General features: G+C 38.0%; 1 protein-coding gene across 2 annotated transcripts in view; it reads right to left on the reverse strand.

Annotated features, from left to right (window-relative positions):
• LOC140149070 (uncharacterized) overlaps positions 1 to 20,297 on the reverse strand; it is a 72,161-nt gene that overhangs the window by 20,171 nt on the left and 31,693 nt on the right. Inside the window, exons 21-27 of one of the 2 annotated variants that reach the window (XM_072171227.1) lie at positions 19,651 to 19,813; positions 19,248 to 19,361; positions 18,353 to 18,568; positions 17,857 to 17,972; positions 15,276 to 15,405; positions 13,935 to 14,138; positions 12,865 to 13,464 (exon numbers count right to left, since the gene is read on the reverse strand). In XM_072171227.1, coding sequence (XP_072027328.1) covers positions 13,043 to 13,464; positions 13,935 to 14,138; positions 15,276 to 15,405; positions 17,857 to 17,972; positions 18,353 to 18,568; positions 19,248 to 19,361; positions 19,651 to 19,813 — 1,365 coding nt within the window. In that variant the 3' untranslated portion in view covers positions 12,865 to 13,042. Of the gene's footprint in view, positions 1 to 12,864; positions 13,465 to 13,934; positions 14,139 to 15,275; positions 15,406 to 17,856; positions 17,973 to 18,352; positions 18,569 to 19,247; positions 19,362 to 19,650; positions 19,814 to 20,297 lie in introns of those variants that run through there. The other variant, XM_072171228.1, reaches the window with a different exon arrangement.

Raw genomic sequence — 20,297 nt, forward strand, 5'->3', positions numbered from 1 at the left:
ACGTAGATTGTAACCAGCAAAGCAACGGAACTCCACTTCACTTCCAATTCGAGTGGACTCGGAAAACAAGGGCTGGCCATTTTCTATCCTTAAATCGGGACATTTTATCACTGAAAATTGGACACATAATATGTTAATAATGAATGTTGGTATCTATACAGCGCCTTTCACATGTTTTACGTGTATCAAAGCGCTTTACATTTATTTCGCTGTCGTTAGAATGTCAGCAGCTACCTTCGACTATATCTATAAATACGTATTTATAAATACGCTCGTGACCCATGGGCGCGACATGCCAAGCTCAATAAGTGTGACCAAATCATCATGCCATTGACATGGATGTGAACTATTTAGATAAATATCATTTAAGTATTAACTGAATTGCAAAATTATTATTAAACATGGAGGATTCCAAATTAGTAATATTTTATCAAAAACAATATTTTTAAAGTATTTGCCGATGAAAAAAAAATTATCTACGGAAACGTTTACAATGATGTCACAAAGTTAAACAAAATAAACAACTGTGTGCATAGTCTGGTGTTGTTTACCGCCTTTGCATTCAAATGTACAGGAAGACCACCCGCTGTGTCTAACGGCACTTCCAGACTTCCTATCTATAAGCTGTCATGGCAGCGCGGATGTGGTTACGTGCGTATTTATATATACATATTTATAAAGATAGTCGAAGCCTACTGGTCAGCTGCCATACAATGCCCAAGGCATGCTCATACATGTGGGCGGCCCTCAATGGACAATATTTATAACAGCTCCCCATTTCATCCATGGGTAGAAAGAGGCAAGTAAGTTAAAGCGCCTTGTCCAAGTTGCACTTGCCGGGGCTCGAACACGCAATCCACCAATTGCAAAGTAGAGCTGCGCCACTGTACCCTTAATTTAATGTGTTACTTATTTTATAACCTTTAATGATAAGTTCATATTTAATACGTTTTCCTATTATTTGAAGTCATAACATGGTTTTATGTGATTATTTTCAATGTTTCCAACAAAACATAGTTTTCAATTCTATACCTTGACAATACTATTCAACAGCTTTCACACTAATATGCACAGTTAGGTATTTTAAGTTACATTTTCCTTTCTTTATAAAATTATGCACCTTTCTGCTTTTTTGTGGTAATTTTTGTTCTATGAACTGTATATTTGTATGAAAATTGAGGCCGCTAATAATAATTATTTTATTAAGTATTTAATTGTCTACCTATGTAAACAAGAGTTCAGAGAAATAGCGCCATCAGTGTTCACGTTTAATTAATAATGACTCTAGTTCTACATGCATCAAACAACCGTGAGAACTAATTAAAAGTCATATTGAGTAATATTCAGCACACATCAACACAAAACCCACCTACAGCACACGCAAGAAATACACAAACGTGCGCACCCCACCCGCGCACAAACAAACACCCACTCACACACCCCACTAATTATAGCAATAATACACGCGTCGCTTCTTTTTTGCGACTGAAAATAATGTTTTAAATTATATTGTGCGGGAAACCGCATTTCGTAACATACTGTTCTATACACTAAACAAATCATTCAGCCAAGTGATCTTTAACCACTAAGATACTTGCATACCTGTACAACGCGGTGTTTGGCACGTCCAATAGGTAGTCATATCTGATACTGATCGAGTCGTACACATTCGTTTTCTCGTCCCACCAACCAGGCGATATCCCTCGTCGCATCCATAGGTAACCTCGTCACCATATACGTAAGTAATGTTTGCTACGTTAGACCAACCGTTGGATAGGAATCTGGGAGGAACTTCGCACGTCAGAACTGTGACGGTGCAAATATGAGTGAAGGTAGTTGAATGATGCGAATTATGAAATTCAAGAAATCAACTGGGGAAATCACTTAGTATCTAATATATGTAATAAATTTGAGCTCACTCTCAATTTCTACATTGAAAGTGTCATTCCAGATCGTCCCTACAATTTGTTATGCTGTGAGTCTCGTTTTTACAGTTATTATCCCACTTCCTTGGACAGTCTATCTTTCATGGATTTCTTGGGATGTTATCCATTGTCGCTTTCTTCGTGTATTATCTATACCTCTTTGTGATCATCATTCATCGATTACTTTTTTGGTCACAAATTTTGTCACACGTTATATGAGGTGCGCTGAAGGTTCTTGATAGCTTCTCCTGTGGCCGTGGTCACATAACTGTGCAGTCAGAAGCGTAGCCAGGGGGAAGTCGGGCGGGGGAGGGCAATCCCCCCCCCCACACACACATAATTTTTTCATGGATAAAACGGGGACGGCAAAGTGGAAAGTGTCCTTCAAATGACTAAAAATAGGACAAAAATTGACAAATGGGTAACAAAATTTGGGTTTGCCTCATCACACTAAAATCCTGGCTACGCTACTGGGTATAGTGGCAATTATTCTTACTTAGACCAGGGATGTGAGAACCCGACGTAATAGTCAAATATCGATATACCAGTTCCTAACCTCTGTAAACACTGCGGACATCCATACTTTTTAACGAGTTAATAATAATAACTTACCTTCACACACTGGATGATTACCGGTCCAAAAGCCGTCAACACAAAATCGCTTATCGCTACCAACTAGGCGGTGACCCTCATGACACTTATATGTCACATGTACTGCTGACCTGTCTACGATTTTGCCAAACGCAGGAATTTCAACTTCTTCACATTGTTGGAAATCTGCAAAACGGTTATGACCAATGAGTAAAAGGTATCTGCTCATGGTATCTTCAATGGATAAACATTATTTAAAGAAAAATTTGTATGATATATCGATGCTTGTTCAGTACCGCTCTATCGCCGTCGATCTACAACAATCATCTTAATCATGTGACAAAATGCGATAAGCGAATCAATTTGCTTGATGAATCTTGTTTATTGTTATAAAATACCCACCAGTACTGCATTGGCTTTGCCCGTCACATTGACACCTAAATGACCCATGAGTGTTGACACATCGGGCTGGTGCGGAACATGGATAGCCTGGTGGATATGCACTTGAAGGTTCTTCCGATAGATCACTGCCTTGTGAGCTGACAAAACTGTATGATGGATAATCAGCATCTTCCACTTCACTCGAAATGATGTTACACTCATCAATATCTGACGGCAAAAACATTTTGGTTAAACGAAGCGGTGTTAACATAACTTTCTCTTTATTATAGCAGTGGAGTATTGCTTTCTGTGAAACTTTTTGTTAGCCAGTAGTGGTACAACAGTTTGATTGTGTGAAGTCTTCAAAATTCGGTTCGTGGTTCTTGTGTGTTGGAGAGAATAAGATACGCCAAAGGCGCTGGTGAAAGCTAATGGTGCTTGATTGTTTTATCAACTCAAAGAAGCGGCAGACTGAAATACCTCCATCAACGAACTGTGGCATTTATCTGACTGTCAAGTGGAGCAGATAGCTTACTCAAGAGATCTACGACATATAAGACCACTCCTATGTAAACACTAGCATAGCAGCTAGGATAGTGAAAACATAGTCTTTAGGACTTGGACTGTGACTGTGGTTGACAGGATCTTGGACATTGCCGGATCTTGGATCAAGAACTGAGACCATCAAAGAAATCTCATCAGAAAGTCAGCCAATCAAGGTCTCCAGGCATAAATAAGTAACCATATTAAATGGAAACCTGTGCAGTACTTCTAAGCTTAATTCTTCATTGATTTTATATATTGTGAACTCGGTAGCAGATGATTTTGGCCTGGGTCATTTTGTGACCATAACAGTATACCGTATACCGTATCCTGTTTAGAGCGGAAACACAAAATATATGTCAAGAACAAAAGGTTGCTTCGAAACATTGATCTGTTGCTAGAGATCTCGGAGGTCTGCGGCAGAATGAAGAGTTTACTCCACCAAATACTAATATGGTTGTACGCCTTTACAATTATCATAAAAGAACTATTGCCGGCATGAAATTAAGCATTGGAGTGAGCAGAAAGTTGCATAATTTTGGCTTAATTTGGATTTTGCACCACAGATGGAAGACAGCTCGAGTATTTTTAATGATTTTAAGCAGCCTTTTTCTTTTGTTTTCTGTATAGAAACTCTAGCATGATTTTCCCTGTAGATTGGGTAATTCCCAGACATCATGGATTTTGAGGCGGGCTTTAAGGGCCAGTCGTAAAAAAAATAATGAAGGTCAACCTATTATTTTTCCTGGTCAGAGGGATCAGGCAAGGGCTGATATGAACCATCATAGCTTTCGCTAAGAACAGAGTCGCTCCTGTGAAGAGAAAATGGCGTTTCAAATTGAGTAAATAAATAAATAAATAAATAAATAAATGTTCGTATTCAGCGCCTTTCACATGTGTACATGTACCAAAGCGCTTTACATTTATTCCGCTGTCGTTAGAATATGTCAGCTGCCATACAATGCCCAAGGCATGCTCATACCTTTGGGCGGCGCTCAATGGACAATATTCATAACAGCTCCTCATTTTACCCCTGGGTAGAGAGAGTCAAGTAAGGTAAAGCGCCTTGCCCAAGATCACAACACGATGGCACCGCCGGGGCTCGAACACGCAATCCAACGATAACACGGCAGAGCCCGTACCGCTGCGCCAACGTGCCCTATTACGTCTCTATAGGACTTTATTTGGTGGTGTGAGATCTGAAGGATCATTTTATTACAGGAATATCTCACTTAGTGTGGGAGCTTGACGGCCCTGCCCGTATGTTCTAATAATCAGACAAGATCAAGAAAATCGGGTTATACGGGGTTTAAGATTATAAGATTACCTTCACAACTAGCATCTTGCAGTAACTCTCCATTAGTTCCACATTGAAGTTGTTGTGAACCAAACACGCGGTAACCAATATTACATCTGATTTTGACGAAGCTCCCAGCAGATAATAAATGTGAACGTACAGGCGTAGTAAGATGCTCATAATGACCATTAATAGAGTGTGTATTGAGAAAACACCATTCTTGTGCAACTATGTAAGAAAAATATTTTATGCTTGAAATCTACACATGGCATTGACAAAACGTTAAATCATAACATAAAATACACATTTATTTGATCGTACGCACAAAATCACCCTACTCTAAAACCGTTGGGGTACGACATTGTACCCCACTGTAAGTATGTTGTTTTTCAATTTATAACTGCTAACCGTCTATTTTGAATGGGGCTGTCAGCCTTGTATTTTCGCCAGCCTCGAACGTCACGTGTCGCGTGTCCTGTACCGCCTGAATTAAGGTGCATCTTTTTGAAGCAGCGCCCCCCAGGTGATGCTTCCTACTTAATTTCACCGAAACGACTTACAAACGATTTGGCCTTTCCGCAACTCTTTGATATACACCAGGCACAAAAAGAAACTCGTCAGTTATATTCATCCTTGCTGTTCAATAACTTGATAATTTTGGATAATTCTGAAATATACATTTTGTTAATTGGACTTTGCTTTCTCATTTGACACCCTGTTCGTGACAAACGAACAAGAATTGGCCACGATATGCGCCTCCAAAGCCTCAAAACCCCAAAATCAAAAGTTGCATTTTCAACTATTTTCAATGGGAACGCATCGTTGTATGCACCACGGGCCAATCAATAAAGCACACAGTGTAACAGGCACAATTGAATCGTTAAAATTGCAACTTTTCATTTTGGGGTTTGAGAGTTTGGAGGCGCATATCTTGGTTAATTCTTGCTCAATGTTCACGAACAGGGTGTCAAATGAGAAAGAAAAGGCCAATTAACAAAATGTATATTTCAGAATAATCCAAAATTATCAAGTTATTGAACAGCAAGGATGAATATAACTGACGAGTTTCTTTTTGTGCCTGGTGTACTTTAGCACCATTGACAAGACACACGATTAGCGAGCTATAAGCACGGTCGGGTATACCTGAAAATGTATAGTCGGGTATCTACCAGGTTTTAATGTGCATCCCCCCAGGACTCTACCAAACCAACTTTTTTAGCTTCCTTTTATGGTCCTATAACACATTCAAGATGTTAACAAAAAATATTTCCCGGCACGCCGGCCATATTCAAGGTTAAAGGTCAACACAGGGGTCAACGTTCAAAAAGTTGCTCAAATCGGGTTAACAAGCACAACATAGTATTCCTCTCATTGCAAGGATTCAGAAAAAGTATAGTTTGACCTACCTGCGACATACCGTTCTTGAGTTATAAGCAAAAGGTCAAATTTTGGGCGGCAGGTCAGTTTTTTGGCCACACAGGGGCCAAAAATTAAAAATGCTCCAATTTGAACGAAATTGGTCTCAAATTGCTTGTTATGTAAAATCAAATATATGCTCTGTACTTGCCATGGTTTTGCATGGCAGTAACTGGCCTTTCGATGCTCCGGAGCAATGTTATCTACAATCTATTGTTTAGAGTACAGGTTTCAGATAATCTATTATTTTGCGTGCACGATTCAGATAATAATGGCTTTAAAGCCTTAATGTACGATCTTTTTAAATTTTTAGATTTTTCTTTTTTTTCTTCTAAAATGATAATATGCAATCATTATGAAAGTTCCCAATACATTTGGACGCGAAAAACATTGGGAATTTGCAAAGAAACAACATCATAAACTTCACCTCTATCACTCGAAACATCTCGCACGATTTGGATTAGGACAGCGAGTGCGGCCTCAGAGTTAGTCTCCTACGCGGCCAGTTTGGGTACGCTCCCTCCACATGTGGAGGGAGCGTAACTAAGCTAGTTTTGTAGGAGACTACGGTTTGCGATCGTGGCCGACATAAAGTCATAATCTAAAAAATTATGACTTTATGTCGGACCAACAGAAAATCGTCCCGTTTTACTACAAATAGGACGAATTTGACAGTTTGCTCATAGATTTAAATTAGAACATTTGTAAGTATTACAAATATGCCAAAAAATCGGTTTTGAAAAAAATAAAGGTAAATTCTGAAAAAAGATCGTACATTATGACTTTAAATGGTAGTTCGTAAAATATAATGCACGGGGAAAGAATACATAAAGGAAATGAGCGCTAGTAGTTTATTAGGTCATAACATTAAATCTAGACTAGACTAGACTCCGTAGATACAGGGTGAGTCAAATAAAATGCAATAGAGCAAAGAATCGATATTTATGTATGAACCACGTTGAACTTTCTCCATTATTGAAATTTTCTATAAATGCCACATTCAATAGCCACCTTCTGTGAAAAAATGAAGTGAATCACAACTACCGTTTAATTTTTATGAGTCCTTTTGCTGCGATACCCAATTTCATTATTTGTCCACGAGGTACCATGTATTATGAATGAGAGCACACAGTGCACGATAAAGGCACCAGCTTTAAAACTGATTTTAACTTAAATAATGTTGATTTTTGCGTTATTTTAATTTCTTTTTTCTGTTCAAACAAACTTTCTAACATTCCTTTAAGTCTTTCAGACTTCACTAGACTCCAATTTTTTTTAAATCCCACTATTTCCAATTTACTGGATATTTTATAATTCACTCCACTTCAATTTGCGCGCATTTTATTTCGACATTTGAAAAGATCCGCCTACAAATTTGTATATATTTTTGATAGAGAATAAACATCTTTAAAGTAAAGGAAAAATGAAAATAACAACAAATAATGTTTCTTCTCCTTAAACAAGACCAAGGGCAATAACACTTTGGGTGCTCCATTTTATTTTAATGCCAATGAGGTTAAGGGCTGGGGCATGAACGTTTGGACAGTATTTATTTTGGGACATTAGAGCACATCAGACATATCGAATTGCATTCTGAATACGCAGAATGTCATTCTGATATCAAATAATTTTGATTTTTGAAATTCGCAATTTAATACACATTTTATGGCAAATCATTAAAATTGATATTTTTGATATTTAACAGTACTTGAAGTAAACTTTATAAATCTGATGATTTATACTTAAAGTGTATGTAGGTGGGATGAAAAGCCGACGAAAATTTTGACCTTTCGTATTGAAGATATGGATTTTTTCCCAAAACACAAAAAAAATTAGGTCTTTTTGGGAAAAAAATCCATATCTTCAATATGAAAGGTCAAAATTTTCAATTGACCGTCGGCTTTTCCTCCCTGCTACATACACTTTAAGAATATATCATTAGATTTATATAATTTACTTCGAGGACTGTTATATATCAAAATTTGAAAAATATCAAATTTTTATAATTTGTCATAAAATTTGTATTATATTGTGATTTAAAAAAATGAAAATTATTTGATATCAGAAAGACATGCTTCGTATTCAGAATGCAATTCGATAAACTTGAGGTGCTCTCATGTCCCACAAAAAATACTGTCGAAACGCAATAAACGCTCATTTTGGATCCCTTAAGAAAATGGCAGTTGTTCCAAATCTACCTTAATTACACAGAGTGGGTTGACATTCAAATTTTAGATGTCTCTTGGACAAACATTAAAATTGGGTATCGCTATAAAATGTGCCATAAAAACAAAACAGTAAATGCTAACTCCTTCATTTTTTCACATAAGATAACTAATGGATATATCACTTATAAAATGTTTTAAAATCTAAAAGTTTCAACTCGGTTCTTAAATAAAAATGGATTCTTTTCCCTATTGCACTTTATTTGTCTCACCCTGTAATTGCAATTGGAGCATTTTAAACATTTCACCCCTGTACAATTTAGATTTTACCCTTTGACCTTTTTAACCTATACCTCATTAAACTGGCACTCTAGAGATATGTCCATTGACCTTTTTACTCCTTGGGACTAAAAGCAGAAGTTGTGATATTTCATACGGCCATTTTCTTCGACTATGACGTTGGCTTTATTAGCAGAGAGCCAGAGAGTCACACTCGTGTATAAATAATTACAAATAGTAGGCTACATGTGAAAAGTGAAAGAAATTATTCTGATATCGTCATGCATACAACATGTACACAAAAAGAGATGAAATAAGAGCTACTTACCATCCATGTCAGGAACAGGCAAGCCATATGCAGCCGTTTTCAGGCCGACCAACAACCAAATTGTCAGCAATTGTAGTTTCATCATCCTTCAGTGGTGTGCTAAGCGATCTAACTTGGTAACTAACTTAGTAAGAAATCAACCGTCCATATCAAGGCGAAACAACATCAATATAGTCAGCCGGTTTTACTGCTTTAATTGAAACGAAATACTCATATACCCGGATACTAGACAACTTTACGACTTAGTATAAGCATCTCCACGATGACCTACCATTACCTATTTTACAATAATAAACCTGTGGTATTGCCCGTTAGATTTCCTCTTCTAAAAAATCGGGGAATGTACCACAATGCTACATTTAAGCATTTCTCACGTACATGAGGTCTAGGAGGAAGTAGACGCTGTTCCTGAACATGCGGATTTGCATTTAACGAAACAATCCAATGCAACTAAAGTTTCTTTTATTCAGGATATATTCTTCCTCTCTCGATACCGCAAACCTTTCAAAACAAACTATATATTTACATTACTTTTATTACGTAAATTATCACTTTCAAAATCTTTGGAACGCGGATGGGTAGAGATTGGACCCAAGACATATTTCACCTAAAGTAAGTGTAAATTCAGGGTTAACCCGCAATGGCGGAAACAATAGAGCAAATAATAATAATAATAATAATAATAATAATAATAATAATAATAATTATAATAATAATAATAATATGACACTTATTAAGCGCAAAAATAACAGGGAATCAAAAATACCAAGGACATACATACATTAAACATCATTCACATAAAAAGTCTACCGTATTCCTACCACGCATTAAGCCACATGCATTCTCAAATCCATGGCCACCCGGAGTATAGTTCGTATCTAAGGAAACATCAGTATCCAGACAGGCGAGTTTTAGCGGATGGCAAGGAGAGAGCATGATCTGGTATAGAATCTGCAGGAGAGTGGCTAGTCTGAATACCATACGTTAGCTGCTGCCATCTGTAGTCTGTGAAGCAGGTTAGTAATGTTGAGTTCTGAGAAAATGGTAGTCAACTCCAATGACTTAAAGGTAATAAACAATACCTAAACCTGAGTGCAGGTTGTACCTGACTTAAACAAAAGATCAATAGAGAAGGCCGAAAAGTGAAGTGGAGAGAGAGAAACCAGAGCTTCCAACCAGCATCTACACCGGAGTGTAGGTGTACACCTTACTCGGCAGTAGGAGATCTGTCTGTATGTACTCCTGCTGTCATCGGTTGATGTCTCGATCTTCAAGGGTGTAACTGCCTCTAACCTACCTACACTATGGACTATACCTGGTTCGAAGGGAGTTCATTGACAGAAGAACTAGACTAGCCCATTTTATTATTTATTAATTTACATCCAAATATACGCAACATAATGGAGTTATTCATTGTGAGAGTAAATTACAGAGCCCATACACTAATTGATAGCTTTTGTAAAAGATTTTGATCTTGTGCTTCAAAACCTAAATACATATTAAATGTTTTCTAATACTAGAGAACCTGCAGCTGTGAGGGCACTGTAGCTGTACGTGAGAGCACCACCAGCATCAGATAGTGATGCTGTTTGACCCCCAATGACCCCATATGACCTTGGCTTGATCCCCTTTGACCTTTGATGACCTTAATTTTATTTGATACATCCGTTTGAAATTTAGAATGCTGGGAGGACATTGAAATCCTTGCAGGGAGTGGTGAAATCTTCCTGTTCCTGTCATATTGAGAATTCGTTATACCATGTTTAAGCCCTCGTATCAAGGATTCCACCCACCAAGTCTGTGCCCGATCGGACAGTTTGAAATTTGAACCCCTCCGTAATGACCTTTGACCTCGGTTGACCTCAGTGTTATTTTGCGCATATATTCCCCTCGTAGCAAGGATTCCACCCACCAAGTTTGAGCCCGATCGGACAAAGTTGGAAATTTAACCCCTCCATAATGACCTTTGACCTCGGTTGACCTCAATTTCATTTCGGGCATATATTCCCCTCGCATCAAGGATTCCACCCACCAAGTTTGAGCCCGATCAGACAAAGTTTGAAATTTGACCCCTTCGTAATGACCTTTGACCTCGGTTGACCTCAATTTAATTTCGGGCATATACTCGCCTCGTATCAAGGATTCCACCTATGAAATTTGGGCCCGATCGGACAAAGTTGAAATTTTGACCTTTGACCTTGACCTCCGATGACCTTTCAAACTACCCCATAAACGTGGAATGCCCGATATCTATCTATATCCGAAATATCGGAGCGATGCGTCGAAACGCGGCGAAACGCATAGCCGGACAGACAGACAGACAGACACACAGAGCTCATTATTTTATTAGTATAGATAATTGAGATTTTAACATCAATTTACTAAAAGTGGATAACAACAGAGCAATGGTTATTTGGAAATCAATTTTATTCATACTTCTTATTACCTACAATTTACTGATAAGTCTACTAGAATAACTGACACTACTGCGACAATTATTGACAATTAACATTTTAACAAAATAATATTATTGCAAATCTCATAAAATCCTTGATCTTAGTTACCGATTTGATGACATGCCGCAACATTATCATCTGATCTTCATCTCTCTGATACGACTAATAATCAGTTGATAAAGGGGCGCCATCATGAAGGTCAATATCAACTTTCTCACATTTTTGATGAGCTGCTACATCCTATGTCACCAAGTCAATCACCGGGATATTGATTGGATGACCAGTTCTCAGCAGCAGTCTTCATTCAGTGTTGACAAAGATAACAGAGTGGATCAGACATACTGCAGTTACTGTCCGTTTTCCTATACACAATACACAGTGCTCTTTCCCATTGACGCGTGACCTTTACAAATAGCCCTACGTTAACAGTATGGGGATATGACTAGTTAACGTCGCTGTGTGAAAAATAACCGGCCAATATTAAAAGTACTCTTCTAAAGTTCTAGAAAATATAGTTTTTAACATGTCCTAAATTTTTAGCTAATTTAGATGTTTGGAAATATTCGTACTTTGGTGTTTTAGTTAATGTTATAGGTAATAGTACATTGCCTAGTTAACGTCGCTGTGTGAAAAATAACCGGCCAATATTAAAAGTACTCTTCTAAAATTCTAGACAATATAGTTTTGTAACATGTCCTAAATTTTTAGCTAATTTAGGTGTTTGGAGAGGGTCGTACTTTTGTGTTTTAGGAAGGACATGTAAACGACAGATAACACCAAAAATATGAAGAAATTATTTCCAAACCGTGTTAAGTCAAAAATCATTATGTTGCTCATTTTCAAGAATGCTGGTTTACAAAAAGCACGCCATTGTCTGATTTCGTGAACAAAGCCACACATAACATTGTTTCCTTTCGTTTCCTTTATAATCGGTTACCCAACTGAAGCTATGAATACCAGCTTTATTGCGATATCGCACATGAAAACAGTCACTTGTGCACAACCAGAGAAGATCCGATTTAATCAGTTGAGCTGTTTCAATGAGTGTTATCTTGGTTTAATAGCTTTTAATGGGGTTAAGTCCTGCAAAGGTCGAGATGAATTCTACTGTAGACATGGCTGCATCATGAAATAAGAACATTTTGATTGTATTCATGTGCATAATATTCTGTTGGTCCTATTCTTTGTAACATCAACAAGGGATCGGATAGCAACGTTTGCATAGTATCGTTTGTGGGACATGAGAGCACATCAGACATGTCGAATTGCATTCTGAATACGAGGAATGTCCTTCTGATATCAAATAATGACTTTTTGAAATTGGCGACATAATACAAATTTTATGGCAAATTATTAAAAATTTACAGTCCTCAAAGTAAAATTTATCAATCTATTAATAATGTGTATGTAACTGGGAGGAGGAGCAAACGATCATTTGAAAATTTTACCCTTTTTGTTCAAAGCAATCATAGCATAAAAATGGTTCAAAGGCATCAATTTTAATTTCGTTTTCAACTGCACAGAACAATAACCCCAATCAATCCTCACTCCTAATTAATAATCCCTAGTTTAAGCAACATTTTGTTAAGTCTTGTCCTTTTCTCAAGTTGTCAAGTTTCTATAAGGTAGTTTTATACCGTTTTATATATGCTTTTCCAATTCTACTCATTTATTTTGCCTTCAATCCAGTTAATCAAACGAGGGACGTGAGTATAATATCCATAATACCCTCTTCTAGCACACCCCACTCCAAAACTAACAATCCCCACCTGATACCACTTTTCACGCCAATCAGACTCTCCATCGATATTCTCAGGACGCCATTTTCTAACGAGTGGACCACCAGAATCTCCTTCACAAGCATCTATGGAACCATCCGCATATCCTGCACAAAACATCCTTTTAGTCAAGTTGCCATTAATTTGCCATTCTTTGATTTGGCATTTTGGGTCATCTCTGCTTCGGATTGGCAATGCCAGTTGCTTCAGGACATCGCTGTATTTTTTGTTATCTTTTTGGTTCATCTTGCCCCAGCCGGTAGCAAAGGTCTTCCTTTCTTCTCCTACTCTCAGCAGTGTGCTCCCTTTGATAAAGAACATGTTGTTATTCCATTAACATTTTACATCTTTTGTCTAACGAAGGGGTGGGGGTCCTTGCAAATATCACTTTTTGATCTAGCACACTAAAAATCATCTATATTTATTCCCTGCTAAAATGTTCGAAAATACATGATACGACTTTAGACATATCTCTCTACACCAGGTTATAGCTGACCATTGAACCTGGAGTGAAAGGTTGGGCTGGTAAAGCCTCATAATTCTATTTGCTCCCATGGATATGGACTCCAAACTACGTTATTAGGTTGAAATAGTTACTTACTGACGGTGCACTAAAGTATACCTCAATATTAACGTAATACATCAATGAGCAGAATAATATCAATATATAGAAGAGAAACAAAACCTAGGGATTTGCAACCCTATAGTCCTATCGGGTACTCTTCAACTATATTATTAATACGGCAACTGTTTAATTAATATCTACTAAACTTACAGTTGGATGACGGTGGCAGGCACACGGTGCGCACAAATGGTCCCAGGTCAAACGGTTCTGTCAGCTCCAAAAGCGCTATATCAAAGTCGTATTCAGGTAATGCGCTACTATTGTAGTTTTTGTGAATAATCAGCCGGCTTACTTGTCGTCGTTGTTCTCTTTTGAAATCGATATCATAGCCCTGTTTGATTCTCAAATTTGAACCTTGTAGAACAAAAACAAAATGTATACCATAAAACGAATAAGCAACATTCGGGGACATGTAACTTTATAGACAGAAAACAGAACAGCAGAATGAAAGTAGACATCATTACCTCTTTTGAAAAATTTGTGACAAAAATGTTTTTTTGAGATTCAATAGCAGCCGAATTTAGAGCAAAACTGAGTTATTAATGGATTATTATAATGTAAATTAATGTACACATTTTAAAGTAATTTACAAGTCTAAGAAACAATTAATTTAATTTGTAGTTAAAATTATCAAATTGAAACACAAAAACCTTCTGTAAAATGATTGAAATGGGCGATACGACTCGGCAATTGGGTCGATTCATAATACGATGCGCCTGCGGCGTTTCCTGGGGGAAAGTCAAAATACGCAGTGCATAATGGGAATATATCGACATCCAAAGCCCGCGTAATACGAATACAACACAGGAACATAATATCATTGTGTGTTTAAAATAAATGATCATTATAATGATGTAACACGCGAAATTTACAACTATAGAAGATCCATTTTCTTCTATTAATCACTCCGAATCCTTCGTGGAGCTATTTTCAACGTTATTATTATTACACTCGCGTGAAAATCCAATGGTGGCTAGAACGGCGATGTCGACACTGACGGTCAAAAATTGGACTAGCAAGAGCAACCGCGCCCCGCACGGTATTGTAAGGTTTGGAAGGTTTTTTGGAAGGTTTTTTTTTATTTCAAACTCTAATGGTGACCCGCAGGTCAAATTGCTAGAATTGTACATAAAACACACCTAAACAGACACAATGCAATTTGCAGGCAGCAGCTTAATCAGCGCCAATATTGCAACATTGAAACAAACAATTATACAAACATCCAATCCAACCCAACCCCATCCCCCAGTAGGCAATGAGGATAAAGTGCCTTGCCCAAGGACACAACACGTTGGCACGAGCAGGGCTCGAACTCGCAACCTATGGATTTGGAGTCGGGCGCCTTATCCACTCGGCCACACGTGCTCGCACAAATGAATCGAATTATTAGGTTCGTGGGTATTGGGAAAGATTTGAGTTTTGAAAACAATAACGTGCGACTTGGCAAACACCAAAAGAATGTCTATTGCCATATTTTACTTTTTAACCTACCCATAACAACTAGTAATTTGTTTGCCTTGTCCCGATTAGGATGATCAGATTTCTCCTTGGGATCAAAACAATGGGCTGCAGAGAGGATCCAATTGGGGCTAATCAGAGTTCCACCACAGAAAAAACTGGGCTGAAATATAAAAAAAGATAGCGAGAGAATCCTGTGGATTTGTTTTTGTTAGTTTCACCGTGAAAAAACAGATTGATTACTAATATATACATTTATTCTACAGGCTTCTATACCATGAACTAGCTTCGCAGACATAGACTACAAACAAGAAGTGAATTGAAAGTAATTTAAATTAAACTTCAACACTACTTGTTTATCTTCACTTACCGGGAGCGCTTTTTAGGAACTTCCTTGTCATCAGCCAATGTTGTTTGGCTCTAATTTATTTCTTGGAAACGGCTAGAGACCAACCTGATCAGGTGATATCACACTCGATGACGTCCCCGAAGTCAGAAAAGTCCTGCCCTGGTTCCACTGGGTTTGACCAGGTTCCCACACAGGATCTAGTTCCAATCCTGTGTCTCGGTTCAGTGAAGGTCCCTGCTTCTTGATATGGATACATACATACGACGCTTAATATAGCGCATTTCCAAAATTGAACAATGCGCTTAATGGTTGGGTTCCAGGACCCTCCTGGGACAGTCTTTTGTTTCTTTCTCCAGTATTTTTAGGTTGTCCCAGTCTATTTGGGGCGTGTTCTTACTCGTGTTTACATGTTCTTGTGTACGGCCGATTTGGAGCCATCAGCTTTACACTTGTGTTCCGCAAGTCTTTTTTCAAGCTTCCTACTTGTCTCACCGATATAATTATGTGGCGTGACAATCAGAACATGTAATTTTGTAGACTGATCCCAACTGTTTCAACTTATCGACCTTCACTTTTGGAGAAACTAAGGTCTGTCGTAATGTCTGATGAGGGATTTTTAGTTGGAACACCTGTACCTGCTGTGTTAGACGCTCTACGCAGTCGTTCAGAGGTACCTTCGATGATCAGGTTGGTCTCTAGCCGTTTCCAAGAAATACATTAGATGACGAGGAAGTTCCTCGAAAGCGCTCGCGGTATTTAAACGAAAATAAGTAGTGTTGAAGTTTAATTAAATTGCTTTCATTTTTACCATCTATATAAGAAGTGAATTGCCTAACAAATTATATAATGCGAGTTGAAGTTAGTAAGAACTACAATGACCCTCTATTAAAAGCTTTCTGTCTGGCTTTGTTATTTCGATGTCACCGGGATCCAGTCCAGTGTCTTGGCGTAAGATTCCTCTGCTTTCAGATCTAGTGCATCAGCTTAGATATTTGCATTACAGTTACTACTACTTGAAATTAGATCATACAGACCTTTGCCACGTAACTAGATATTACAGATAATGGATAATAAAAATAAGTGTTATACTTTGACTTCGCCTAGTATGACACTGCCTACCACATCTTTATGTTTTCGGGGCCATTTGCTGCTACCATAGGGTCAATAACTGTATTGACCGTGCACTTCTAAATAAAAGCACCAAATTTGGTGTGAGCTTTCCTTATAAATCTTAAAAGGAGTGCCCGAAAATTCGACCACGTAAATGACGTCATAGGCCACTCCCCCGTTTTTCAAATTGCTCCGATCAAGTTTGTAGCTCAAATTCTTCCTCTGGTCACAAGGAACAAAAAAGTCAACCATCAGCTGTGCCTAAGATGCTAAAATTGTGCCTAGGAGCCTAAATAGTTCAAAGGTCAACAGACTTTTCGACATGGGTCAAATTTTTAACACGCTCCGATTTCAACGAAAATGGTCTCAAAGTATCTCTCCTGAAGGTGAACACTGATGGCGCTATTTATCTTAAATCGTGTTTTCATGTTTACAAGGGGTATACACTAGTATAATGATATTAAAACATCGGAAAAAGAGTATCAAGGTGATAAATTTTCAAAAAACGTTTATGAAAGGTTAGGAATAAGTTATATTATTTGGCTAAATTAAATTTGAAATATATGTAAATAGCGCCCTCAATTTGCACACAAATATACAGTTGATAGAATAAAAAAACCTCAAAACGCAGAAAAATATGAATTAGTTGGAAAAGAAACGAGCTGGAAATATAATGTACAAATTCGTGTGATAGTTGTTGGTATTGTCCACGTCTAGAAACATTATATAATGTTGTTTGAAAATTTAATAAACGATCACATCAAACAACCGGGCGAATTAATATATACTGCGCCAATAAAGTATCCTTACATTTGGAAAAACAATCAAAATTTCCAAACTGAACAATATTGGGGTAAATTTGTTTTTTTAATAGATGCACTATCTAATTCTGCACATTTTTACCCCTAAAAGGGGGCGTAGCCTATGACGTCATTAACAACTCAAAATATGTATGGACACCTTATAAAATTGTTCTACACACCCCAAAGAAGATTTATACCCAAGTACACGATCATGGTGACAATAAGCAGTTATTGACCCCATTACCAGATCGCCTGCAAAAATCAGCCGTGTATCGTAAGATACCAGTTACGGCACATCACTTGCCTCTGTAACCTTGACCTGTGTCCCAAATCCAAATTACAATTATCTTACCAGTCCGGAAAATCCCTTTTCATACGTATATATACCCGCCTGCCACGGCCATACGTCCTCTGCCTCTGTTGAACTAGAGTTTCTAGGACCATTTGATTCACCGCAGGTAGTGTAATCTATTAGAAAATGTTGAAGAATGGTTAAAGTTACAGGACGACCCTCTTATAATAATTAATTTTAATTTTATATAAGGACGCACTCAGTCCCAAATCTTATAAACTGCATTATGGAAGTGTTATGGGTCTCACTGAATCTCAACGCCAAGGCGAAAAGCACCTTTAAACACACGTTCAACTCAGAATTTGCAACAAAACACACTGATAGTATAAGTTAACAAAGTTACTAATTTCCCACATAATTTGGCAGATTTGCCCTCATTTTAAACCGGAATCATTTCAAGTCCAAATGTTTTTATTTTTGACCCTCTTTTTCGTCAAATGTGGTCGACTTTTAGAATCCCCGCCGCATACCCAATCAAGACCTATCCCTTGTTTACCTGAATCTGTAGCCGTGACAGCGGCAGTGAGTTCACTCAGACTTTGAGCGTTTAAAAGAAACACATGTCTGTTATCTCCTTCCGGTTTTGAGGCAATATTGTTCAATTCAGCTCTGTTGACGTCACTTCCGATTCCAATACAATTGATCACGACATGGAAATCGGTTTTCAGTATATCGGCTTCATCCTCTGGTGGACCATGCATATTAGACTGTCCTGAAAATCATGTTTATTATTATTATCATTATTATTATTATCATCATCAGCAGCAGCAGCAGCAGCAGCAACAACATCAACGTCAAGGGCGTAGTCTTAGCTCTCAAATACCGTTTGTTCTGTTGAATTTACTTGTTTTAATCTCGAGATATGTTTAGTTAACAAGGAAAGGGTAAAATCACAATTGTGCCACTTTTACTAGGGAAGATCAAGGGGACAGGGCCGAATTTACCTGGGCCAAGCCAAAATTTGACAAAGAGGCCAAGTTTGGTTTACAAATTGGGGGTCTACTATAAGATCGACAGTGGTGGCCTGCAGGAGCATTGTAATGGAGGGAGATAAGTATATTTTATTCTGATCTTACTAGGACATTTGCGCGCGAAATGCATTTTTACTTTTAGACCATTTTAGTCCCAAATGAATTTTGCTATGTAAAGGGCTAGTATGATATGCGCGAAGTGAGCAAAAGTGTGCAATTTTACCATATTTTGGTCCCAAACACGGTGTTGTCGGGTTAAGAGAAACATGCATAGTGCAATGGCCCCTCTGACCCAATGGTAAATCCGGCCCTGCTAAAAGGGCCCCGCACTGTTTCTTGTCCATGGGCCTGCTTTTGCGTAATATTGACATCTGCCTCCTTGTACGTAAATGTAATTTCACGCTTAAAATAAACTCTTACCGTCAGTGAGCAAAAACATAATTTTCTTGGTGTTTTTCCTCCCAACAGTCAAGCCAATACCGATTACATCATTGCGTATCTTTCGCAAAGCACTAGCAGTCGCAGTCCCATCACCTTCAAAAAACGAACAGAGACTGTTAATGACTTTCTCTCAAAGATAAGATAATGGCTGAGACAGACGGAGATAAAGAAATGGTTGAGTTCTGGGGTAGGGGTGTACGTGTACGGGCAACAGAAAAAGACACAAACTTGTTGATCATACAGAACAGAATGTGTGGGTAGAGGAATAAAATACACCGGGGGATTTATATAACATACTTGTAAATTAGGCACAAAGGTGCCTGTATTTTGTGCCTGTATTTTGGTAGGAAATATTGGAAGACCTAGAAAAAAGTCACATTACCGAGATTTTCTTCTGCTGAAGTGATAACACGTTGAATCTCATTCAATGCACGATGTACACGTTCGATCGTGTCTGATGTCAGATGAACTAAAACCGTAGACATCGATGCATATGCTACGACAGCATACCGAACTCCTCCAGTGATCACTGGGGATATACCCACCTATGAAAACACGAAAAAACGCGTGAAATGGCAAGTGATTTAATATTTTAACCAAGAGATTCTCCGATGGTTCTCATCGGAATTTTTCTTTCCATCAATTTATAATTTATAGCAGTTTGCACGAGCGTTGATAATCTCAGATTCGCAACCTTTGTTTACGATCCTCGCATGTACTATTGTGTCTAGCATTGTCTTACACCGCCGCGGCACTCGCGTAAATAGGGCTGTGCAAGAGCCCCGTTTTTCAACATTGCTCTCACCCCCAAAGGCCCTTGTTTTTCATCATTTATTACTGCGTTTTGTTACTTATTTTGAAAAAAAAAAGCCATTTGAAGCCATTTAGACTAAAAACTCAATTTTCGTAGCTACTGTGGGACTTTTTGGGCTCTCACTCAAAGACCTCACTTTAAAAAGGTCATGTTCGAACCCAATGTCCAGACGGGCTACTGTGTCTCTGGACGTGCTATTTTCCAACAGGCGCCCT

The sequence above is a fragment of the Amphiura filiformis genome, chromosome 3, assembly GCF_039555335.1.
Source record: "Amphiura filiformis chromosome 3, Afil_fr2py, whole genome shotgun sequence".
Lineage (NCBI taxonomy): Eukaryota > Metazoa > Echinodermata > Ophiuroidea > Amphilepidida > Amphiuridae > Amphiura > Amphiura filiformis.